Here is a 26,319-nt window from a genome sequence, read left to right as displayed (position 1 = left end):
CAGCCTAGGCTATTTAGTGAGTGCGAGGTCAGCCTTTCTTACAATGCATTCCTTTCTTTACTGCCTTGTAGGTAGATGTAAATATAAAATTGTGGAAAAATGGATTCACAGTCAATGATGACTTTAGAAGTTACTCTGACGGTGCAAGTCAGCAGTTTCTGAACTCCATCAAAAAGGGGTAAGCAGGATATAGTAGATGGGTATTTCAGGCATGTTTCATGTGAAAGAATCATTGTAATGATTATTATGCCCTTTTACACATTCATAGACATACTGTTGCTTCTGTGAATTCACATCTCTTTCCTCGGGGGCGGGGGAGTGTAGTTTGTTTGTTTGTTTGTTTTAAATAACAGCCAGAGCTGGAGAGACGGTTTAGAGTTTTGGCTGCTTTAGTCTGGGGGCCTCTTCTGGCCTCCAAGGGCATCTGCCCATGCATACACTGTACACAGGTGTAAACAAATGTAAAATCTTTGAACAGCAGTCTCATTTAGTCTCTGCTAGCCTTGAATCCAAGGTATAAGCTACCACAACTAGCTTAAATTGATCTTTCCCTTTCCTCCCACACTCCACCCCTTCCCTTTCACTCTCCCTCTAGGCTGGCCTTGGATTTAACAATGGTCTGCCATCCTGTTTCCTGAGAGCTGGGATTAAAGGCATGGGTGACCATGCCCACCCCCAGTGCCCTTTTCTTTGTTTTTTTATTTTTTGAGACAGGGTTTCTCCGTGTAACAATCCCTGCTCTCCTGGAATTGTAGTCCGGGCTGGCCTTGAACTCACAGAGATCCTTGTGCCTCTGCCTCTTAGTGCTAGGATTAAAGATGTGGCCCATCACACCTGGCTTGTAATGCCCCCTTTTTTAAAAAAAAAAAAAAAAAAAAAAAAAATCTTAAAGAGCTATAACTAATTTTGTTTGTTTGTTTGTTTGTTTGTTTGTTTTTGTTTTTCGAGACAGGGTTTCTCTGTGTAGCTTTGTGCCTTTCCTGGGACTCACTTGGTAGTCCAAGCTGGCCTCGAACTCACAGAGATCCGCCTGGCTCTGCCTCCCGAGTGCTGGGATTAAAGGCGTGCACCACCACCGCCCGGCACTAATTTTTTTTTTGTTGTTTGTTTTACTGATATAGGGTCCCAGAACACAATCTTGGGTAACTTGGAGTATACTATGTAGACCAGGTTGGCCTCAAATGGGATTATGGCAATTCACAAATAAGCCCAGATTACAACTATTATTTTGAAGTTTAGGAATTTGAATTCTGATCAACCACAGTCTTGCCACTTACTCCTTAATGCCATGTCTTCTTTGTTATTCCGTGTTTAGTCATTTTATCTTTATGATTATAAAGTTTAAAATTATCAATCTAAGTATTATACATTGTTTGTCTAGAAAATCCAAGCATTTTTGAGGGGAGTGGTAATCGATATTGTTTTTATTTGAGACATTGTCTTACGCAGCCCATGTGACCTCAGCATAGTAAAGAATGACCTTGAACTTTTTTGTTTGTTTGTTTGTTTTTTCAAGACAGGGTTTCTCTGTGTAGCCCTAACTGTCCTGGAACTCACTCTGCAGGCTGGCCTTGATCTCACAGATCTACCTGCCTCTGCCTCCCCAGTGCTGGGAATAAAGGTGAACTTCTTTTTTAAACATCTACTTATTTATTGATGTGTTGGAATACATGGAGGAGCATGTGTAGATATCAGGGACCAACCTGTAGGAGTCAGCTCTCTCTACTGGGTTTCAAACTCAGGTCATCAGACATATTGGCAAGTGTCTACCCACTAAGCCCTCTCATTGGCTTGGAGCCTGAACTTCTGGTGTAATCCAGGCCTCCATGCATACATGCTAGTCACTAACTATATCTCCAGTCCCTAAAAGTGTTTTAAAGCATTAAGAAAAGCTTGAAAATTACCAATAATTTTACTACTCAGAAATAGCTGCAATTAACATTTTTGTTGAATTTTCATTCCTGTGAAAGTGAAAAAAATTTCATTTTGTTGGCATTTATGTGCACTGATTTATATATAACGTGTATATATTTATTTATAAACCAGTTTTTAATTTTCCATCATGAGCTCTTTGAATATATATTCTCACAATGATAACTTATTATTCATATATATATATATATATATATATATATATATATACATACACACACACATACATACACACACACTAATTTTTCTTGGCAATTGAGGCTATTTAACTTTTATTACTATAAAAAGCATTTTATTAGGCATGGTGGTGCTTACCTTTAATCAAGGCAGATAAAGGCAGATCTCTATGAGTTCAAGGACAGCCAAGACTACATAGTAAGATGTCACAGTTTGTCTGTTTATCAGTGGTTAGATGTTTGGGTCATTTTCATATTTACAGCTGTTAAAAATATATTCCTAGCCGGGCGGTGGTGGCGCACGCCTTTAATCCCAGCACTCGGGAGGCAGAGCCAGGCGGATCTCTGCGAGTTCGAGGCCAGCCTGGTATCCAAAGAGAGTTCCAGGAAAGGCGCAAAGCTACACAGAGAAACCCTGTCTCGAAAAACCAAAAAAAAAAAAAAAATATATATATATATATATATATATATATATATATATATTCCTATGCAAGTGTTTTGCTTGTTTGTTTGTTGGTTGGTTGGTTTTGTTTTAATTTTTGTTTTGCTGGACTGTGGATTAAACTCAGAACTATATGTAAGCCAGGCAAGTACTCTACTACTGAGCTACACCCCCACAACCTTGTATAAATTAATTGGTTTGGGGGAGATATCAGGTCTCATATAGCCCAGGCTGACCTCAAGTTCATTACTGACTGTGACCTTGAGCGCCTTACCCTTCTGTCTTTACCACTCAAATGCTAGAATTACTTAGCCCAATTAAGTTTTTGTTTATAAAATTGTTTTTAAATTACATGCATGGGGGGGTAGGTGCATTTTATACACGTGTGCAGATGCTTGCAGAGGCCAGAGGCTTCATATCCCCTGGAACTGAAGTTAGAGGACATTGTAAGCCACCTGACATGGGTTCTGGAGCCAAACTTGGGTCTTCAGGAAGAGTGGACTGTGCTTTTAACTGCTGATCTCTCTAGTCCTTGGCTAAGTTTTTTTTTTATTTATTTTTTTAATTACACTCATGATATTCATTAATTACACTCATATTAATTACATTTGTGTTATTCATTGATCATATTCACAGTATTCATTCAATAATTATATTTATGATATTCATTAACTACATTAATTGTATTGATTTATTACATTCATGATATTATGTCCTGATACTACTGTCCATTTGTGGGACTTTTCCATCACACAAAACAGAGATTCTGTACTTAGGAAATCACTGCTCTATATTCCTTTCTTCTCCGTCTTGAGATAACATCTAATCTTTCTGTCTCTATGAATTTGTATATTCTATATATTTCATGTAATACAATTCTGTAGTATTTGTCCTTTTTTAATGTAAAAACATTTTATGTACAACTGCAGGAGAAATAATACACAGATAGCCTGAACATAAAAACAGGTTATAATTAAAAAGTCCAGGGTTATTTGAAACAGTAAAATATTTTCTCTATAGAAAATAGTAAAAATTATAACATTTCCCAATAAGCCCTTTTAAGCCAAATGATAGCTGAATTATACATATAAATATTGATTAGGTTCTGGGATACAGAAGAAACCTATCTTCATCTGTTCAGAGAGCTATGTTTTACTTAAGTTTGTAAGTGAGATTCCTGTTCATCTTCCCCTTCACTGTTTGATTTACGACAGACATTTTTCTATACCATGCCTTGCTTATATGGTATATAGATTAGACCCAAGGCCTGCGCATGCTAGGCGAGTGCTCTCCCAGCTAAGCTACCTCCTTAACCCATACATTATACTAATACAAACCATATAGTTCTTTTGGCATATGGAATGTGTATTTCAGAGAAAGGGCAAACAGGAGCTTTATCATTTTCTTTTCTTTTGAAGGGAATTACCTTCAGAATTACGGGGAATTTTTGATAAAGAAGAGGTGGATGTTAAAGTTGAAGATAAAAAAAATGAAGTATGTATGTCTACAAAGCCCGTGTTCCAGCCCTTCTCAGGACAGGGTCACAGACTAGGAAGGTAAGTACGGTTATTGTCTGTGTTTTCCATTATTTTAACCGTATAGAACTTGATATTTCTCCTGCTAAAAATGATTGTTTTTTTCTGGTGTTGGGGCTCTAACCTAGGGCCCATAAACATGTAAGGCAAATACTTATTACTGAAATACATCCCCAACTCCCAAATGAGACTTTTTTTTTTTAAAGGTTGTATTGGTCTTGGTTTTGGTTATGGTTTTGGTTTTGGTCTTGGTTTGCTTTGTTTGTTTTAGGCAGGGTCTTTATATACGTCTTTATATATCAAAGGATGGCTTTGAACTTCTGGTCCTCCTGCCTCCACCTCCCTAGTGCTGGGATTACAATGTTTAGTACATGCTCAGTTTTATGGGGTATGGCAGATTGGACTGAGGATTTGTGTATGCTAAGCAAGCACTCTACCAACTGAGCATAGCCAGTCCCTTGTTTTCATTTACTAGTAGTGGGAAGGCATATACAGTTTCAACTTGACATATAGAAACTTCTAGCTGTACCTTTCAAAATACTTTGCTTTTTTCCCCCTTGATTACTCAAGGGCTAACCTCTGCAGAGAAAGTAATTTCTTTTAGAGATTCATCCTGTACCCCAGGTGATGCTAATTTACATGTCATTCTGTATGCTTACAGTTCAACTGAGTGTGTCTAATTTCATTTGATCCTAGAACGTTATATGTTGTGAACATAACTAACATATTTATTACTGAAGGAGTAGTTGTGACTTATAAAACTCATTTTAAGTAAAATTTGTATTATGAGGAAACTTGTATCTGACTTTGTTGTTTGGATTTTCTTAGTGCTACACCAAAAATCGTTTCTAAAGCAAAGAGTATCGAAGTTGAAAATAAAAGTGCTCTGTCTGCTGTTTCACTGAACACCTTGGAGCCCATCACCAGGATCCAGATCTGGTTGGCCAACGGGGAAAGGACTGTCCAAAGATTTAATGTTTCTCATAGGTCAGTCTTCTCTTTCTGCACTTGACTGATTGTCTCCAATTGTAAATTTCATTTCTCCTTTTGAGTTTAGATGACACTGATTTTTGAGCTAATGAAAGCTGTTTTGTTTTGTTTTGTTTTTGTTTTTTTGGTTTTTTTTTTTTTAAGACAGGGTTTCACTGTGTAGCTTTGGAGCCTGTCCTGGATCTCGCTCTGTAGCCCAGGCTGGCCTTGAACTCACAGAGATCTGCCTGGCTCTGCCTCCCGAGTGCTGGAATTAAAGGCATGCGCCACTGCTGCCCGGCCTTATGAAAGCTTTTTTAAAGAAATAGCTCTCTTAAGGTTAATGTGTCAATCAACATTGGAGTCTTAGACTCCACTATGTTTAGTCTAGGGTATTTTTTGCTTTGTTTTGGGGTTTTTAAACTCAGTATCATGTTGATTTGGCCTTCTGTACTGTAGTTAGTTCATTCTCTGTCTGAGTATTTTTTATTGAAAGGCAGTGGATCTCTGTGAGTCAGGCCAGCCAAGGCTGCACAGTGAGACCCTGTTTTAAAACAAAAAGTTATAGAACAAGTTCACTGTAATGCTATTGATAGTTAAGTAAGCTTGTTTCGAAGTCTCTTTCTCCTGTGTTTCCTGGTATGACTTTGTGGATCTCCACTGCGCTCATTTGCAGGTTCCTCTGAGGGAGCTCTGCAGGTCACTGCCTCTGGGTCTGTTCCTTCTGTCTCCCACTTTCTTAAACCGTCAAAGGAGCTGGCCCTGTCCTCATAGCAAAGGTAGAGGCCTAAGGGGCAGTCTCCTTTGAGTAAGAGTTCACTTGTGTTACTCCGTATTACACTCCACTGGCCATGTTCTGTGTGTACAGAAGACTGTCTATCTGTCTATCCTCTCCCCTCCCATGGTATCCATTTTAAATCAGATGCCTGAATCTGCTCTGGACTCTCCATACTGTGTTTCATTGGTCTGTTTTTCTTTTTCTTTCTTTCTTTTTTTTTTTTTTTTCAACACAGGGTTTCTCTGGGTAACAGTCCTAGCTGTCCTGGAACTCTCTTTGTAGACCAGGCTGGCCTTGAACTCACAGAGATCCACCTGCCTCTGCCTCCCAAGAGCTGGCATTAAAGGTGTGTGCCACCACTGCCCAGCTTTTTTGTTTTGCCTGTTTGTTTGTTTGTTTGTTTGTTTGTTTGTTTGTTTGTTTTGTTTTTTGAGACAGGGTCTTATTCTATATCCTGCTGTGTAATTCAGGCTGGCCTCAGACTGAATGCTGGGGTTGTAGTCATGTGCCACACACCATACCAAGCTTTAGACTGTCTTTTCTCCCGGTGGAGTGTTGGTTCTCTTTTTCAGGGATGCATCTTTTAAAGTCTATTCATTGCTCTGTGTGTGTGTGTGATGGGGAGGAGGTATGGCAAGCAGAGGACAGCTTGGTGAAGTTGTTCTCTCCTTCCACATTTCCATGGCTTCCACAGGTTGAATTCATTTCCTCGGGTTTGCATAGCAAGTGCACGTGCCCACTGAGACATCTCCCAGCTGGAGTGACACATGCATAGTTTCCCCAGGGAGGTGGCTCTAGGACTACCATCTTTCCTCTTTTGTTTCCCTTTACTTTGAATCTTTTTTTATTCTTTTTGTGTGTTTGTGTGTGTATAAGAGTGTGTTGCTGTATTTTCTGAATAGTTATTTTGTTTGCTGTTGGGTTTTTTTTTGTTGTTGTTGTTCTTTTGTTTGTTTTTGTTTTGAGACAGAACAAAAACTTACCCTGTGACCCTAGCTGGCCTAGAACTCATTATATAGATCAGAATGGCCTCGATATTCACTCTGCTTTTTTACATTCTATGTATGTATGTATGTATGTATGTATCTGTCTGTCTGTCCTTCTGTCTTGTGTGAGTGGGTGGTTAGGTAGGGAGTACACATGCACCCTGCGTGGGTAGGGGTGTCAGAGAACTATTTCTGAGTCTGTTCTCTTTCCATCTTGAGTCCTGGGAGCTCAGTCAGGTCGTCAGGTTTGGCAGCGAGTGCTTTCACCCACAATTACAGCGTTTGAAGTTTACGTTTCTTCTTCGGGGTAGGTTGGTTGGTTGTTTTTTTTGTTTTTGTTTTTGTTTTTTAGGCCAGTATTCTACCACTGAACTATCCTGTTTTTACTTTGTATTAACTTTGGGACAGTTCTCGCCAAATTGCCAGACAGGCCTTGAACTTTCTCTGCATCTCAGGCATTTTTTCTCATCTTTTGTACAGTTTCTGTTCGTTTATTTGTTTTTGACTTAGGATCTCACTATCCCAGGCTTAGGAAGTAGAGGCAGGAGGATCAGAAAAGAAGTTCGAACATATCCTCAGCTACATGGCAGGTTCGAGACCAGCCTGGGCTACATGAAATCCTGTCTTGAAAAAATAGATTTTATAACAGGTTGGAAGTGTATCTCAATGCTTGCACAGAATCTTGGGTTTAATCGCCATCATTAAAAAATACAAAAAAGTTTGCACCACTGCACAGCTGGCACATGACGAGCATGGACCACAGAGAACACAGAGAAACCCTGACTGGAAAAACCAAAACCCACAGAGTTGAACTAACTGATGGACATTCAAGAGTGTGATGATCATGGGCTGAAGATGTAGCGCAGTTGGCAGAGTGCATGCGCATGCACACACACACACACACACATCAGATTTAAAAGGTCACCTAGAACCTGAGCTTCAGCTGACTAGTAGGAGTTCTTGGCTAGCATGTCTGAGCCTCTGGGTTCATTCCCAAAGGATAGGGAGCTTGTGTAGCTCAGATGGTAAAGGACCTGCCTAGCATACCCGAAGCCTTGGGTTCAATCTCCAGTACCACATAAACTGGACATGGTGTCACATATCTGTAAACTTAGCACTGGCCTGTAATCCAAGCACTGCTTTAAACAAAGAAACAAATGACTGGTGTGTATCATACAAAACTTTCTCTAGTCTCTATTTTAACAAATCCAAATACCTATACTACAAGTTGATTTCATCAATTAATAGTTTGTGGTATTTTGCAGGGTGAGCCACATCAAAGACTTCATTGAAAAATACCAAGGATCTCAGAGAAGCCCCCCCTTTGCCCTGGCAACGGCTCTTCCTTTTCTCAGACTTCTGGATGAGACGCTGACATTGGAAGAAGCAGAATTACAGAATGCTGTAATCATTCAGAGACTCCAGCAAACCGCGGAGCCTTTTAGAAAACTCTGATAGTTTTGAGTTTTGAGAGACTGAGAGAAGTGATGGTTGGAAGTGGACATGCAGAAGTGGGAGACAGAAGTCAGTTTGCTTGAGCTTGTGGTTTGGGTGCTACTTAATTCCTTAGGAGGGTGTTTAAATAATCACAAGTTAGGAGAGCAATGTATGGCCGGAAACCACAGTTAATGTGTATCTTCAAATACCAGTTAACCAACATGATATATTAAATAGCTATATAATTAATCTTCATGTGGTCTAAATTAGCAGAGTATTAGCATTGAAACATTATTTCCAAATAGCAGATATTAATATAAATGTTAGCTCTCTCAGTTTTTAAATAGCAATACATTAAATATTGTACATGACATGTTAAAAGCATCAATGTTATTATTGTATTGCCTATACCTAACCCTCACAGCTTCTCAGTTTTCACTCTGTGATGGCAAGAGATATTCAAGTATTAATTTAGCAAGAGTATCTAAGATGTATAATCTTTTAGGAATAAAATTGTGTAGCTTAGTACAATGTTAGTATTAATGTTCCTACACACTTTTCTATACCTTCAATATGTAATTTTATGGGCTGAGGTAGATGGGTTCAATGGTAGAGTATTTGCCAAGCATATATGAGACCCCAGGTTCAATCAATCCCCAGCAAATTAAAAAAAAAAAAAACTTTAAATATGAAATGTAAAAGCACTCACAAAAATTCTCCAAGAACCACAGTTGATTCTCTTCCTACTTTCTCCCCAAAAACTAGGAATTAATTTTTAGCTAACATTTGTAATTAGCCATTCGTTTGCACCACTCAACTAAAATCTACTTTATCATATTACAAATTTGTGAATGTTTCTTAAATTCACAAAAAGTACACATTTTCTACTTCATATCACAGTAAACCTGTGTAGACATTCTAGGAAAACATGCTTAGTGTATTATACTTTTAACTGAAAACCAATTATGTTTCAGTTTTCAGATTAAATCCCCGTGTTTGGAAATAAGTTAAATGAACTATTTTGCATATGATCTATTGAATTAAACTTTAAGTAATTAAAATATAAATAAAAATTAATAAAAACAAAAGTGAAGTATACATTGTAGCAAGGATTAAGTGGCCTATACCAGCAACAGTATCCATAGGGTGCTGGATGTATGCTATAAACCTTTTATGTGAGTGAACTATTTTGCAAATGGTCTATTGAATTAAACTTTAAGTAATTAAAATATAAATAAAAATTACTAAAAACAAAAGTGAAGTATACATTGTAGCAAGGATTAAGTGGCCTATACCAGCAACAGTATCCATAGGGTGCTGGATGTATGCTATAAACCTTTTATGTGAGTGAACTATTTTGCAAATGGTCTATTGAATTAAACTTTAAGTAATTAAAATATAAATAAAAATTACTAAAAACAAAAGTGAAGTATACATTGTAGCAAGGATTAAGTGGCCTATACCAGCAACAGTATCCATAGGGTGCTGGATGTATGCTATAAACCTTTTATGTGAGTTATATGTATAATAGTATTAAAAACTCAAAGTTTGGCCAGGTGATGGTGTATACCTTTAGTCCCAGCACTCTGGAGGCAGACACTGGCAGATCTGAGTTCGAGGCCAGCCTGGTCTACAGAGTGAGTTCCAGGACAGCCAGGGCTATATAGAGAAACCCTGTGGGGGGTGTGGGGGGGAACCTCAGAGTTTTCAGATATTTATTCCTTTAAAAATAATAACTTCCAAGCTGCCCACAGTGGTGCATGCCCTGTAGCTGTCACTCACACCCTCACACCAAACTGAGAGGGGAGGGTCACTTGAGCCCAGGAATTCAGATCAGCCTAAGTAACATAGCAAAGTCCTGTCTCTATAATAACAACTTTCAATCCTGGAGGGATTGCTCAGCAGTTAAGAGCACTGGCTGCTTTTGCTGTGGACCCAGGTTCAATTCCCAGCACCCACATGGCAACTCACAATCACTTGTAACTCCTGATTAGAGGCATCCAGCTCCCTCTCCTGACCTCTGTGGGTACTGCACTCAAGTGATACATGGCAGGAAAAACATATACACGTTAATTTTTTTAAAGATTTAAATAATTTCCAAAGCATGAAAGAATTTCTTGAGAAAAGTGACACTGTATTTTTTCCCAAAAGTTTGTCTGACAGTGAATATAAATGATTCTCACCTGTTCCTGTATTCACTATGTTGTAGTATCACTCACTTAATAGCCTCTAGAAGACAGCCCTTTTCATTGGTGAGAGTGAAAAAGAAACGTAACACTACATGACTAAGAGAGACATTCTGACAGAGGGTCATTTGGGAGTCCTTTCCAGGGCCAATACCTGGCCAAACATGGTAGCCCACATCTGTGATCATAGCACTTGGGAGGCTGAGGCAGAAGGATTACCATGAGGTCAAGGGCAGCTTGGGCTGCAGAATGAGACTGTCTTAAATAAACAAAGTCCATTCCTGCTACCTTCCACAAACATGATTCACTGTGTCTGACATGGTGCCAGCTCCATCTGGAATCTCGAGTGATTCGTAGGTAGTTAGTGTAACGATGCAGGAGTTCTGAGTCCTGTGGAAATCCACGCTGTGTGCTTCAGCACAGACAGTGAACCACTCCGCCGAAATGCAGCTTCTGCACCACACTTAGCTAAATTTACTCAGGCTGTTCTCTTTAAGCTGAACCATTCATGATGTAACCTGTGCCTTGCCTCCCAGCCACAGATGAGGCAGGACTGCAAAGTGTGAATGAGGTTTTAACTAAGGCTCAGGAATGCCAAGAGGGAACCCGTGTGCATAACTGGATGTCCTGGATCAGCCCTTTCTTTTGTAGTCCTATTTTAAAGACGCTCTCTTCCCTAGCTCCAGCCTTCCACATGCCACACCTGTTTTTTGGGTGGGTGGTGTGGAATAGAGGATGAAGGAGAGCATTTTCATTTTGCCCTTAACCTAGGAATTCAGCAGGTACCTAATAGAAAACTATTTATTGTCAATAATGTTTACATAGCAATATCAGAGCCCTCTTTAGCAAACAGAAATAATTACGTTCTTAACAAAAAAAAAGAGGATAGTAAAATCGATAACTTTATCTTTCAGATATAGGCAAAAACTTCTGATTGTTAATATGGTCAGGAATCTCTAAGGAAATGTTTCATATAGGTCTATCATGAAACCTTTCTATATGCATAGTTGTAATTTATGAAAGGCCTCTCACAAGAATGTTTCTCATGTATCTACCAAAAAAGAAAAAAAAAAAAAGCCTCCTTTGTGGATTTTCCAGTTCCTCATTAACCAGAAGCTACAGGGGGTTTCTTGTGTATCTTGTAGAGTACATGCCAGTGGGAGGTTCCAATAGGAAGAACAGTCATCAGCAATAACTTGTGTTTTTTTTAACTGTGAAAATGTTAGTGTAAATCATGTTCTTGATGATAATCATCTGATAAAGCTGTTTACTTGAAAATTCAGAAGTTATGAAGTTGCTAGACTCCTTACTACAGGTTGACTTTGGAAGCATAAATGGCCAAGGGAAGCAAAACCTGAAATGAATGAACATCTTAGGAATGGAATGCAATCTGACCCAAGTCATTGCTTCAAATCTGTCACTAGTCCTTTATCTTGTGGATAAGATGGACATACAGAAGTACATGTCTGATTTATACATCCAAATCTGCTAGCTAGATTAATATGCATTCAAAACTAAAATAATCTTACTTTATGAGTCAGTGCGCGTCATGATGTTTCCATACATTGACAATGCAGTATGTGTGTATTTATTTTAGTGCCTTAATATATTTTTGATGTGGTATTTTGCTAATGGTTAAATGAACTGTTCTCTTAAAACGCTGTTCATTGAAAGGGTTTGTTAAATGATTTACACTTGTTATAAAATAGTACATGTGAATGCTTTTGTCATTTGTTTATTTGGCTAAGTCATTCAGTTTGAGAATCGATGATTATTTATTAGATGCCTTTTCTTTTTTTTCTTTTTTTTTTTTTTTTTTTTTGGTTTTTCGAGACAGGGTTTCTCTGTGTAGCTTTGCGCCTTTCCTGGAACTCACTCTGTAGCCCAGGCTGGCCTCGAACTCACAGAGATCCGCCTGGCTCTGCCTCCCGAGTGCTGGGATTAAAGGCGTGCGCCACCACCGCCCGGCTAGATGCCTTTTCTTTAACCAATGTTGTTTTCATGCTCAGAAATGTGAAAAAGTGATATTTTATACCAATCCAACGGTTGTATTTGTTCTAATGACATAGCATGGAGGTTTATTAATACACTCCTTTGTTTTTCTTTGCCAAAGAACAAACCACTTCGGTAAAAAGTTGCTTACCACACTGGATCCTCAGTTAGAAGTTAGAAGTGGCTTACTCATTACATTTATATCTTGCTCTTTGTCATTTGTTTTAAATTGTTTTGGCACAGACAATTCATACTCATAATTCATACTCATTATGGAAAGTTATAAAATACAGATCTTCTAAAGATAATCTCAGTATAAGTTGACGTGGGTTCTCAAGATAGCTGTACCGCCAGGCACAAAAAAAAGAGTCAGGGCTGGAGAGATGGCTCAGGGGTTAAGAGCACTGACTGCTCTTCCAGAGGTCCTGAGTTCAATTCCCAGCAACCACATGGTGGCTCACAACCATCTGTAATGAGATCTGGTGCCCTCTTCTGGCCTGCAGGCATACGTGCAGACAGAACACTGTATACATAATAAATAAATAAATCTTAAAAAAAAAAAAAAAAAAAAAAAAAAAAAGAGTCAATGATTTTTTTTAAATGTATTCAACTATATTATTCAACCAGGATATAATTTTGGAAATTTGCATCTCCTTGAAAAGGAACTCCATCTGGGCGTGGTGGCACATACCTTTAATCCTAGCACTCAGGAGGCAGTTCGAGGCCAGCCTGGTCTACAATTGGAGTTACAGGACAGTCAGGGCTACACAGAGAAACTGTCTCTAAAAAAGACCATACACAGCCACAGCCAGCATGAGCATGTTTTTATGTCCTTATAGTTTATCTGTGTATCTTTAAAATGAGATTTTTTTTTTTGTTATTAAGAGAGTTATTTGTATATATCCCAATACAAGTGCTTTATAGTTTGTGAATGTTATCTCCCACACTTGGGAGAACACGAATACCTTGCCACATGTTGTGATTATTTGCAGCAAAAAGTTTGTCATTTTGGGCCGGGCGGTGGTGGCGCACGCCTTTAATCCCAGCACTCGGGAGGCAGAGCCAGGCGGATCTCTGTGAGTTCGAGGCCAGCCTGGGCTACCAAGTTAGTTCCAGGAAAGGCGCAAAGCTACACAGAGAAACCCTGTCTCGAAAAACCAAAAAAAAAAAAAAAAAAAAAAAAAAAAAAAAAAAAAAAAAAAAGTTTGTCATTTTACTGTAGTTCAGCTTGTGCATGTGTCCCGAGGAACAGTGGTCTAGTATGTACATTGCACCTATTGCTACTGGACTGAAGGTCACACCGGGTTGAGCAGTCCACCCTCCCTGCACTAACTCAAAGAGCCCGATGAATAGAGGAAAGGGAGGCATATTCACTGTGAGCACAGTGAGGAGAGTAACCAAAGGAGCCAATGACCTCCCAAGTCCATCTCCGGGAGGGAGTGGAACTCAGCAGTCCAGCCAAGACTAACAGACAAGTGGAGATCTCTCTCTAAGAAGTTCCTTCTCTGGCTGCCCAGGGCCTCTTCTCCCAGAAAGAGTTTTTTGGTTTTGTTGTATTGTTTTTTTTTGGGGGGGGTTGTTGTTTTGTTTTGAGGGGTGACTTATTTCTGGGGCCCATTGTTTCAGTAGTCTGATAATACAAGGCAGGCAAGTCACACTATTTTGACAAGAGATTTATACAGTGTGGTCCTTTGTCTTTTTTTGTTGTTGTTTTGTTTTGTTTTTCCGAGATAGGGTTTCTCTGTATAGCTTTGCGCCTTTCCTGGAACTCACTTGGTAGCCCAGGCTGGCCTCGAACTCACAGAGATCCGCCTGCCTCTGCCTCCCGAGTGCTGGGATTAAAGGCGTGCGCCACCACCGTCCGGCTGGTCCTTTGTCTTTTAAAGCACTTCCTGGAATATTGCACACACCACACTTAATTCATCTGCCAGGACTTGGTTGCACAGACGTACCTACCAGTTACCTATAGGAAAGCCTGGGAAATGTGTACTGAAAGCCTGAAGCACAGCTATAATTTTAGTCTGAACAAGTGGAGTGTATTGCTTCATTTAAAGAATAAATTTATTTGCTGGCTTTCACCCACGGTGGGGTTAGCTGAGAGTTTCTGTCTACAAGTTGGCCAAGAAAAGAAAATCGTCCCAGAGGGCTTGGCAGCTTTCCCCAGGTGTGTGGCGATTGACCCGGAAACTTGGAGGTGTTGGGTATCCTCAAGCTGCTGCCGCAGGCTGCAGAGGGACTGCTGGGGCTCCGCGGGCCCGCTGCCTGCTCGCCCGGGCCGCGCCCACTTGGCGGGACACACCCCTCGTACAATAGCGCCCAGCGCCGCGACAGTCAGAGACAAGCAGCCCGCGGATGTCGTCTCACGAACCCACCCCGGCTCCGGTTGCAGAGCCTCACACCCAGGAGCCAGGCTCGGTGAGCGCCAGGAGGGCCAGAGGGAAGCAAGCGGGCTGCTGGGCGCTCCCATGGGCAGGGAAGACAGGCACCTGCCATAGCCCTTTATCCAGATGTTGGGCAGAGTACAGAGTTTGGTGCCCCACTGGAACACCCTACAGAAAACAGGATGGCACCCAGAGTCCTGATGTGAAGTAACAAATAGGCAGGCAGAAAGGACCAGGTCTCTAATGTCCTGATCCCAGGCCACCGCTTCAGCCCCGGCAGATGTTGGTAAGGGGGCTGCCTCCCTTCCCCAAACTCAAGGCAGCTCCAATGGACTTAGCCTCCCTCTGAAACCCTGGTGCTGCCCAGATACCGAGTTCTCCTTAGAAAGACGATCCCCCGGGTGCCCAGGCGGGGGGCTTTGGAGGTATGGGGAGATTGGAATCCAAGGTGTTCTTAGACCCTCTGCGTTCTCTTCGTGGGTAGAGCTGGGGCTGGGGCTAATGTTGAGACTGGTGCTAATGCCAGAGAGGGGTTAAGAGCCTCGGGCTGTGTCGTGCTCTATTCAGAACCTACCTCAGTTCCATTGGCAAGGTGTTCCTGCGGCTTCAATAGACTACCACCTCCATCCCCTATCTTTTATTATTATTATTAAGAGATTTTCTATTCATTTTAAGTACCAACCACAGATTCCCCTCTCCTCCCCCCCCCATCCCCTATCTTGACTCAGTGTTTACTGAGTCAGGCAACTCAGAGCAAAAGAAAGAGGCACCCCTCAACTGGGAGACCCCTGGTGCCTCAGTGTGCCTGTAATCCCAGTTCCTGGCTGGGGAGACTGAGGCAGGAAGATTCCTTGAGGTTCTGGGAAGCATAGTAAGACCTTAACAATCTTAACAATCAAGAAAGGGGATGAGTAAAGATGTAGCCCAGTTTCAGAGGGTTTGTCTATCATGATAAGACTTCTCTTATACTGGGAGTGGGGTAGAGGGCCCTTTGAGGACTCTCATTTTCCAGAAAAATTCAGGGAATTGAGGTGATATATTAATGGCAAGAAGAAAGAGAGAGAGAGAGAGAGAGAGAGAGAGAGAGAGAGAGAGAGAGAGAGAGAGAGAGAGAGAGGAAGAAAGAAAGGAAGCACCAGTATTTAATTATCCTAATACTATGGGGTGTATATATCTGTATTTTGCTTGTCAAGAAACTGAAGCTCAGCAAGGCTAGCCCTGCCTAGATCACACAGCCAGTTTGTCAGTTTGTAAAATGTAGATTCCATGGACGATGGGGTAAGGCGACCAAATGATCATTCGGAAGACCTCAAGACTGTATCATCTCTGTTTCTTTTGGAATTTGTTTGGCCAGTCCTCTATTATCTAAAACCTCTACCGGCCCATTTAGGGGGAAACAAGAGACTCATTATGGGATGGGAATCCACTCACGCTGGATTCTGCCAACTAAGCGTTTCTGGAAGTTGCAATAATGTTCACACAAATATCAGAAAAAGAATGCACCCAGCATTGAGAGCGGTTTCTCGCCTAGGGTAGGAAGCATGTGTGAAGTGGGAGATAAACCTTATCTGGGAAGACCTTCCCTTCCATGTAGCCTGCCTGTGGTGCCTCCAAGATACTGAAATGGACAAAGTCTTAGCTTTCTATCCTGCTTCCGTCCCCAGGCAAAGGATGAAAAAAATGATTCCTAGCATTATCTGAACATAGAGTACTTTACAGTGTCCTCCTGGCCATGTATTGCTTTAAAAACATATATTAAGCACCTACAGTATGCCCAGGTACAAGAGGCACCACATTGAGGGAGAACATTTATGCTCTCAGCTTAAGTGGTCAGGGGGAGAAATAGGAATAAATGAGAATATACCAGACAGTCTGGGCGATTCAGAGACCCAAGTTGTCAGGGAATGCCTCTGAGGAAGGAACATTTAAACTCATACCTGAATGGCAAGCAATCAACTCTTGAAAGACACAAAAGAACCTTCTAGAGAAGACAGAAACACAAAGGCCCTGAGGAAGCAACAGTCTCAACGCAGTTTGAACAATAAGAACCTCCCACCAAGAAAGCTATTGGAAGGGAGGTAGTGGGATCAGAGTGGGATTCCTGTAGGCCATTTCGAGGACTTGGCTTTTTACTAGACAATAAAGACAGACAAGTTATTGGTTTTTAAACAGACAGAGTCTGATTTATGTTATTCAAAGAGCACTGGCTGCTGCAGGGGAGTGGACTAGCGGCAGAGGAGCCACTTAGGAGCTCACCTGACAGATGTGGCAGGGGAACTGAAAAAGATAGGAACCGAGGATGACCAAGGTTGTGTGTGGCCCGAGCCACTGAGCAAACACCAGTGTTATTTAATGCCCTGTGGCGAATGGGGTGCAGAGCTGGTTTCACAGTGGGATGTCAGCAAGGAGCCGTGTTTGGACCACGTGGGGCTGTGAGCTGGCAATCAAATGTTTATGACTCTGCTGGATGGCTGAGGGACGGTGATATTCCACGTTCCAGGCTCTTCACTATTTTGTGATACTGCTGGGTTGATAAACAGTCTTCCCAAAAGGAAAGGGGTAAGGTTTGCTGGTGTCTATGGTGTACACATCCCCACCACAACTGATGCCAGGGACTCGACAGGTGCCTTGCAAAAGTCACAGACATTGGGGGACTGAGTGGGTAAACACCTGCCACCAAGCCTGATGACCTGAGTTCGATACCTAGAGTTCCCATGATGGAAAGAGAATATACTGTAACCTCCACATGTGTGCTGTGGAGCATGCATCACACACACACACACACACACACACACACACACACACACACACACACACACGTAAAATAAACCCAAACACTGAACGATCCATTCTCAGAGCCACTGTCTCGGGTCCACCATCATGACAACCTTGTGAAGCTGGCAGGTAGACTTCCTCTGATAGATGAGGAAAACATGGCCTAGAGACATAAAGGGATTTATTCAGGGTCATACAGGGGCCCACAGCTCACTCTGAATACTGACTCAGTACTATGTGGCTATTGCAGGAATCATGGGGGCAGTATGCAAGGAAGAACTTCCCCCCCGGAATGGTTTAGAGGTCACGGTTTGGAATTCTGCTTTTTAATTCTCTCTCACTTCCTTTTAGGATGCTCTGGGGTCAAAATGAGGCTGGGGTTACTGAGTCAGGGAATCTAGGATTTTTATGAGAGTCATTGGGGTGTGGGGAGCTGTTTTGCGTCTCTAGGGATAGGGGTTAGTTCCTGTGTCTCCCCCAGGACAACAGGACCGGTCGCCTGTCAGTCTGTACGAAGGTGTGCTATGGCATTGGTGGAGTCCCCAACCAGGTGGCCTCCAGTGCCTCGGCCTTCTACCTGCAGCCCTTCCTACTCGATGTGGCACAGGTGAGTGTGGGCAGCCGCCCAGGGCCCCCTGGTCTTCCTACCTCCTCTCCACCCATGCTGCCACTTTGGTTTTGGTAGCTAGCCCTGTGACCCAAGTTTGACAGCAACGATAAAAAGGCCATGGAGGGAAATCTCTTCAAAGATACTCATTACATCCTGCTTGTACTAGGAAAATGAGAAAATAGCCAGATGTGGTGACAGACACTTGGAATCCAGGCATTTCAGTTGAGAGGCAGAGGCACAAGGATCGGGAGTTCAAACCCAGGCTCGGCAGCATGGCTAGTTTGAGGCCAGCCTTGGCTACATGAGACCCTGTCTCGAAACAAAACAAGATGGGGATAGTTCAACAGGTAGAGTGGTTGTCTAGTGTCTTAGTCAGGATTACTACTGCTGCGAAGAGACACCATGACCACAGCAACTCTTCTAAAGGAAACATTTAATTGGGGTGGCTTGCTTATACAGTTCAGAGGTTCCGTCCATCATGGCAAGGAGCATGGCAGCATGCAGGCAGGCATGGTACTGGAGGAATAAGCAAGTATCCTACATCTTGAAGACAACAGGAAGCCAACTGACTTACTGGGCGGTATCCTGAGTATATGAAACTTCAAAGCCCGCCCCCACAGTGACACACTTCCTCCAACAAGGCCATACACACTCCAACGAAGCCACACCTCCTAATAATGCCACTCCCTATGAGATTGTGGGCTTATGGGGCCAATTACATTCAAACTACCACGCTAGCATGCATGAAATGGGCACAGTGGTGCAATCCTATAATCCCAGTAGCAGAGACAGGGTTGGAAGTTGAAGGTCATCCTTGCCTACATACTGACCTTGAGACATGAAACTCTATCTCACTGGTTCTCAATATTCTTAATGCTGCCACCCTTTAATACAGTTCCTCATGTTGTGGTGACCCCTAACCATAAAATTATATCATTGCTACTTCATAGCTATAATTTTGCTACTGTTATGAATCATAATGTAAATATCCGATATGCAACCCCTGTGGGGTCGTGACCCAGAGGTTGAGAACAGTGACTTTACCCCTCTCCTCACTGGCTCTGATGTCCCTCAGAGCTTTCTGAAATCATGTCCCGGGAAGGAACCCTTTCCACCATGGCTCTAGCCCCAGATGAGTTCCCAGATCCCCCTTTCCACGGCGAGCGAGCCTGACTATAGTCTCTGGTTTTGCGGAACCTTAGCTGTATCTTCTTGATGGTCTCAGATCCCCGCTGCCCAGGTGTCACTTGCCTTGTTTGGAGGGAAGGTGTCTGGGGCAGTTGCAGACCCTGTGGCTGGCTTCTTCATCAACAAAAGCAGGACAAGATCTGGACGGCTGATGCCTTGGTGAGCAGTCCCTTGGTGCTTAGATTCCCACCCCCTTGGTCCTAGGTCACTGTCACAGCCTGTTTCTTGGTTGATACCTGTGGATGGTTAGAGGGCAAGCCTGTGCGGTGCAGGAGATGAGCTAGGTCAGAATATGAGTCTTACAGTAGTCCAGAGACATGCTCAGGGATTGTCCGTTCCTCATCAGTGGGCGCAGGGCTGAACAAGCTCCCGGGGCTCCCTGCTCTGTCAGTGGCTCATGTGGTGGGACTGGGCTGGAAGGTCCTAGAGGAAAAACAACGTACGTGTGCTCCAGGAAGTGAAACTCAGTGCCTTATATGTGCTAGCCAAAGGCGCTATCACTAAGTGAACCCCCAGTTCTCCAGTGTTCTGAGTACAGGGAACAGCACCTCCAAGGCCCCTGGCCAGAGTCCCAACAGTGAATGCCCCTCCTTCCATTACCCTCGCTTCCCCCTGTCTCTGTGGCTCCCTTAGAGCCCCAGCTCCAGGGTCCTGTCAAGGGGCAGAGACAGGGTGAGGTTGTCCCTGCTGAGTCCTTGGTGCCCCGTGTGGTAGGCATAGTGCCTCAGCTGTGCCTCTACAGGGCGCTGGGCTGCATGCCCTTCATTGCCCTGGCCTACTTCTTCCTGTGGTTCCTGCCCCCATTCACCAGCCTGCGTGGGCTCTGGTATACTACCTTCTACTGCCTGTTCCAGGCCCTGGCTACGGTAAGTGTGTGATCACCCCCTCCTCGGCCTGGTTCTGGTGATTCCCACTGCCAGATAGGAATTCTGTTTGGAGTCAGGGTGTTGTAGGTCCGGACTCACTGCTCTGACCTGCCCATCGGTGCTTGGAAACCTGTCACTAACAATCCTGGCTCTGCTCAGGGCTTTGCTTCTGAGCCCTTAGCTTTGAGATTCAGATGGCTGGGCCTCTTAGGAACCTGGATGGGACAGGGTGGCTGCTGGCTTTTGCATAGCAAAGTGGCAAGGGAAGGAACAGTCCTTGAGTGACAGTATGGGTGGCGAAGGCCATCCTAATCTCTGAGGGGCCATCCAGTTCTTCCAGGTTCCCTACACGGCGCTCACTATGATCCTCACTCCCAGCCCCAGAGAGCGAGACTCTGCCACTGCATACCGTGAGTACAGCACAGCTGTGTTCCGGCGGGAAGCTCCTGTCTTTCAGATCCTGCAGCTCACCACGTCACCTTGTACATGCTCTGTCTCCAGGGATGACCATGGAGATGGCAGGGACGCTGATGGGAGCCGCCGTCCATGGGCTCATCGTGTCCAGTGCCCATGGGTCTCGGAGGTGTGAGGATCCTGGAGTGCAGCTCCCCGGGAGTACCGCTGTCTCCCCAGATGCCGTAAGTGTCTGAGGTACCCAGGACCCCCTCTGCGGAGTCAACTCCTTCCTCCAGGGATGCTCTTCTGTCGTTTCTTCCTCTTGGGTGGGGACGCCCACTGCATGTGCCCTCACCTTTTTCCTACTTCTCTGGCTGAACTCACAAGCCCCAACACCTGTCAGGTTCTCCACTAAGCCTGTCTGGAAGAGAAGAAGGAAGGGAGAGAGGGGGAGAGGAAGAGAGAGAGGGAGGGAGGGAGAGAGAGAGAGAGAGAGAGAGAGAGAGAGAGAGAGAGAGAGATAACAAACCACTAGAGGATGTAGCTCAGTGGGAGAGCACTTGACCAGCATGCATGAGGTACTAAATAAATTCAATCACCAGGCATGGCCAAAACCAACCAAATAGCAACAGCAAAGCCACAAGCGAGGCATGGCGGCACACCTAGGAGACGGAGACAGGAAGAGCAGTCAGTTTAAGGCTAGCCTGGGCTATATGAAACCTGTCTCGAAATAAACAAAGCACTCAGTGTGTGTGCTTCTTGGGGGGATAGGGGTGGAGAGGACAAAAACCACTAATGGACAAGAACAACAGAGAATGCAGGGACCGGGTTACAGCTCAGTCGGGAGAGGATTTGCCCCGCAGGTTTGAAGTCCTGCAGCACCATGGAGGCCAATGATGGGTCGCAGCTGTAATCCCAGCACCCAGAGGTGGAAGCAAAGATCCCAAGTGCAAGGTCATCCTTGGCTACATAGTGAGTTATAGGCCAGCCTGGGCAACACGAAGACCCTGCCTCAAAAAAAAAAAAAATTTCACATACAAAATTACCAACAATTTCAGGACAAGGAAAGAAGAGAACTGAGCCAAGAACAGTGTGCTTTCCAGGGCGAGGCCAGGGCAGTGCCTGGAGCTCCCTTCCTCCCCCTCCCAGAAGCGCCCTCTGTCCTCATTGGCTATCACCCCGTGCATCTCTTTATCTGCATCTTTATTTTCTCTGTATTTCATCCGGGTCACCATCCATCACACTACTGTTGACTGGCTATGGATGCGCACACCCCTCCCCCTTACTGCGGATGAGGGGCCACTTGCTCGTCCTTGTGACCCCAGGATCTAGGACACAGAAGTTAGCAGCAATGCCCATTTGCTGACTAAGATGGGACATCAGGCATGCTGACCTCTGGTGGCTCGGATGTTCCCTTCCCTATGGGGGCCAAGAGTCATCAGAAAAGCAAGACTGTCCTGAGCTCCGAGGCCTAACTCTGAGCGAACCGGAGGAGCAGAAGCCAGCATCTTTGGGCTTGGGGTGATGACCTTCCCGCTGGCATCAAGGGGTACTCCTGCTTTTCCTCCGTGGTCTGGAAACATCACCCTCAGTGCTGTTCTGTCTCGTCCCATCCCACAGGCTCGTCTCTATTGCCTCGCAGCCGCTGTGGTTGCGTTGACTTACCCTGTGTGTGGCAGTTTGCTGTGCCTAGGAGTGAAGGAGCAGCCAGGTATGGGGGTGCAGTGAGGACATGCGAGGCAGAAGCTGGGAGCAGGACTCCCCCCCGGGGGTGAGTTTTTGAACTCTACCAGTCTAGGTATCACCTTCCTGTTTTGCAGACACTTCCGCCCCAGCCTCAGGTTCAGGCCTGAGCTTCTTCACGGGGCTGGCCATCACTTCCCGGCACCCGCCCTGCTTGAGTCTGGTGGTCTCCTTCTTGTTCATCTCAGCTGCGGTCCAGGTACCGCTGACCGAGTGACCTTTGATTTGCTCTGGCTGTGCTTGTTGTAAACAGGCATTGGAAATCGAGTCTCATGTAGCCCAGGCTGGCTTTAAACTTGCTATGTGGCTGATTCCGGTCATCAGCTCCTGATTCTCCCGCCTGCACGCAAGCGCTGGGTTTACGAGCATGCGTCACCATGCCCGGTGTAGGTTTTAGTTTTATAGGGGATGTCACGAGGGGCTGAGAGGGAAGACCTGGGTGTGGCTTGTGTGACTGGAGTTCCAAGAAGTCGATGGTGTCTGGGAGGACATCCTCTATTACCTGGAGTCTAGTCAAGTCCATCTGATCCTACCTATGCAAACCGGGACAGTGCAGGAGGAATGACGCTTGTATCTGTGGTGAGGGGGAATCCTTGGAGTTCAAGGACTTGGTGAAGAGGCCTTACTGGAGACCTTCCCTTTACACATGACTTCTGAATTCCTGCCAATTCCCTGCATATGACTGTTCCCTGTGCATCACCTCAGGTGGAACAAAGCTACCTGGTCCTGTTCTGTTTACATGCCTCCCGGCTACAAGACCATGTCCAGGGCTTGGTGCTAACCATCCTGGTAAGGGGACCAAGGAGGTGGAGGCTGGAGCCCTTGGGAGCCTGAGGGAGAACCTCTGTGGCCAGAGTTCTAATGATCACATCTTGTTTTAGTCTCTTTTCAGCAGAGGGTGGAGTTGGGGGGGGTCAGACTCATAGTTAATAGCTACTGGTTCAAACCAGACAGTCTGAGGTTGGGTGGCCTACCTAAAAGCAAGGCCTTTGAGGTCTGGGGGAAGGTGTGGACCTCAGGGCCCTTGTGGGATGATGCTGTTTGCTCACAGATCTCAGCCGTGCTGAGCACCCCGCTGTGGGAGTGGGTTCTCCAGCGATTTGGGAAGAGGACATCCGCGTTCGGGATCTGTGTGAGTGAAGCAAGACGCAAGGCTTGGGGGTGGCTGAGGAGGTAACCAGGGAGCCTGAGCTCAGTGGGGTTTAGACCTGGGTTCCCTTGGGTCTGCTGGGCCTAGCACAGGACCGGGTGCAGGGTTTATCATGCATAACAGAGGCTGAGCCCGTTTTGAGAAAGCAAGCGCGGGACACACAAACACACACACACACACACACACACACACACACACACACACACACACACACACGACTATGGAGGACCAGCTCACAGGTCTCTCTCCCCAGGTGATGGTGCCCTTTTCTATCTTGCTGGCTGCTGTGCCCTCAGCGCCTGTGGCCTATGTTGTGGCCTTTGTCTCTGGTGTGAGCATCGCTGTGTCCCTGCTGCTACCCTGGTAGGCTGGATGAAGGGACGCGGGATTGGGAGCCTCACACCCAGGTGGGGCCTTCCTAAAAAGGAGTCAATGGCCGGGTGGTGGTGGCGCACACCTGTAATCCCAGAACTGGGGAGGCAGAGGCAGGCAGATCTCTGTGAGTTCGAGGCCAGCCTGGGCTACAGAGTGAGTTTCAGGACAGGCACCAAAACTACACAGAGAAACCCTGTCTGGAAAAAAAAAAAAAAAAAAAAAAAAGAGCCAACCACAGAACAGAGGGAAACACAGACATCCTGCTGGATGCTGTGGGTTGGTTCTGAGCAGAGATCTCCAACTTGGTCTCTGCCCTCCTGAGGACTCGCAGGCCGTCTGTTGACTTTCAAAGGGAAGAGGGCTAACTTTATGCGCCCCCACCCCCCAGGTCCATGTTGCCAGATGTGGTGGATGACTTCCAGCTGCAGCACCAGCGTGGCCCAGGCGTGGAGACGATCTTCTACTCATCCTACGTCTTCTTCACCAAGCTCTCAGGCGCAGGCGCCCTGGGCATCTCCACCCTCAGTTTGGAGTCAGTCCCAGGGCTGGGGTATACCAAAAGCACAGAAGACCGGGGCGGGGGGGGGGGGGAGGGAGAGAACCCCCTCCTAGAGATCATCCATGAGTCTCCACTCTATGGAGTGTGGGAGAACCCCATCATCAGGACTAAGGAAGGGGCTCTGGACTCCTCTCTGGCCCTTCACATACCCAACCTGGCTAAGAAGTCAGTTTTCAGGAGAGGTTGGGGGCGCCATGTCTGTGACTTCTCACCCAAGGAGTCATGCTCAGCAAAGCTGATGGGATGGAGGGGTGGTGTTTCTCCAGGTTCGCGGGGTATAAGGCGGGGGCCTGCCAGCAAGCAGAGGAAGTAGTGGTCACCCTCAAGGTCCTCATCGGTGCGGTGCCCACCTGTATGATCCTTATTGGGCTGTGCATCCTCATGGCTGGCCCAACTCCCAAGACGCCAAGCCAGGACACTTCTGCCCAGCTAAGCCTCAGGAGGTGGGCAGTGCTTGTACATGGGTACACGAGCCTAAGGGACACACGGACACGGACACACACACACACACACACACACACACAAGCCATCGGATTTCGGGCTGCCTGCCTAACTTCAGTGACACTCTTTGCTCCCAGACTTCCTTCCATCTCTACTCTTCATCCTCAATCTTCTCCCTTGGATTACCGGGTAGACAGGGGATGAGAGGGATCCCTAGATCTCCCTTGCAGCCCTCTACCCATGTCATCTAGAACACCTCACACCTGGTGACTCAAGTTACCCTCCGCCCTTGCACTTCCGTCAAGTTCCACATCCGGGCACGTCACTCCTTGCACAGCTGTACTGGCTGTCCCACCAGCACGTTAGCCAGGTGCAGGAAGCCTTCCCCTGAGCTCATCCTCTCCCCACACTTCTTCTGGATCTCCGTCTCAGAGGGTGGACTCAGGGTCTGCCCAGGTGCCCGAGCCCGGGAGCCTCCTGCTCTTCCCTCCCATGGCTGCTGAGTGGCTGGGCTTGCCCTTCCCCTCCCATACATCCCACTGCATGGAGGATGGGTGTGCTGCCTGGCTCTCCTAGGATAGTGCAGGAATCTTGCAGCTGGGGATATAGCACGTGAATCCTTTTATCCCAGCAGCTCAGCACAGGGAGGGCCCAAGGCCAAAGAGGCACCTATGAGGAAGTGTGTGCTGCCACATCAACACACATCTGGCCCACAGATGTTCCTACTCACAAACACACAAGTCGCTGTCCATCTCTACACGGGACACACAAGGCGGCATTATCAGCAGCCCCTCACTTCTCACAGCTGATAACATCAGCCTTCAGCTAAAGGGCCCCAGAGATCACACTCTCAACTCCAACAATGCCTAGAGGTTGGGGACTTGCCTGATGGGACTGGAGGAACTGGGCTGTGGCTTTAGTAGGCCTGTGAGTGGAGAGTTGCTGGCAAGACACGGAACAGCCACTGAAACTTCTATGACAGGGCAGAGACCCTCACCTTACATCTCTTCCTTCTCGGCTTCTTCCCTTCCCTCAGGAGAACTAGCTACAGCATCGCCTGAACGTGAAGGGGACTTCTGTGAGCCGGGAACGCAGAAGCCTGCATTTTCTGGCACTCTCTGTCCAGCCCCCGGGCACAGCAAAGCAACTTAGCACACGACATTTTCCCTTGCGAATGGAGGCTTTAGTGACATCTCCCGAAGGGGCTAGCCCAGGTTCCAGGGACCCTACCTGCCACCTCCTTACCTGTTGACCCTGGACCTTTCCGACTTGTAGCCCAAACTTCTCTACCTTCAAGAAACCTCAGACTCTGAAAGCATCCCCCAAGACTACTTCTGGCATCAGGAAGGTCCTGCCTCCTCCAGCTTGTACACTCACTCCCTTTGCTAGATGGCAGAGCTCC

At 45.4% G+C, this 26,319-nt stretch overlaps 2 protein-coding genes across 2 annotated transcripts in view; both read left to right on the top strand.

The window, feature by feature from the left end:
* Positions 1-12,160, top strand: part of Ubxn2a (UBX domain protein 2A) — a 31,407-nt gene extending 19,247 nt beyond the window's left edge. The window contains exons 4-7 of the mRNA XM_059248547.1: positions 72-178; positions 3,969-4,106; positions 4,914-5,072; positions 8,084-12,160. Of these exons, the coding sequence (XP_059104530.1) occupies positions 72-178; positions 3,969-4,106; positions 4,914-5,072; positions 8,084-8,273 (594 nt within the window). The 3' untranslated portion in view covers positions 8,274-12,160. The remainder of the gene's footprint in view (positions 1-71; positions 179-3,968; positions 4,107-4,913; positions 5,073-8,083) is intronic.
* Positions 12,161-14,785: 2,625 nt separating this feature from the next.
* Positions 14,786-25,978, top strand: Mfsd2b (MFSD2 lysolipid transporter B, sphingolipid). The gene is made up of 14 exons (XM_059248708.1): positions 14,786-14,848; positions 18,071-18,196; positions 19,425-19,546; positions 20,130-20,253; positions 20,585-20,663; positions 20,755-20,891; positions 22,270-22,360; positions 22,470-22,591; positions 23,098-23,181; positions 23,444-23,524; positions 23,796-23,905; positions 24,306-24,449; positions 24,743-24,919; positions 25,954-25,978. The coding sequence occupies exons 1-14, from the start codon at positions 14,786-14,788 to the stop codon at positions 25,976-25,978; spliced, it is 1,485 nt and encodes a 494-aa protein (XP_059104691.1).
* The last annotated feature ends 341 nt before the right edge of the window (positions 25,979-26,319 follow it).

Source organism: Peromyscus eremicus, chromosome 22, assembly GCF_949786415.1.
Source record: "Peromyscus eremicus chromosome 22, PerEre_H2_v1, whole genome shotgun sequence".
Lineage (NCBI taxonomy): Eukaryota > Metazoa > Chordata > Mammalia > Rodentia > Cricetidae > Peromyscus > Peromyscus eremicus.
This window is presented reverse-complemented; position numbering and strand designations above follow the sequence as displayed.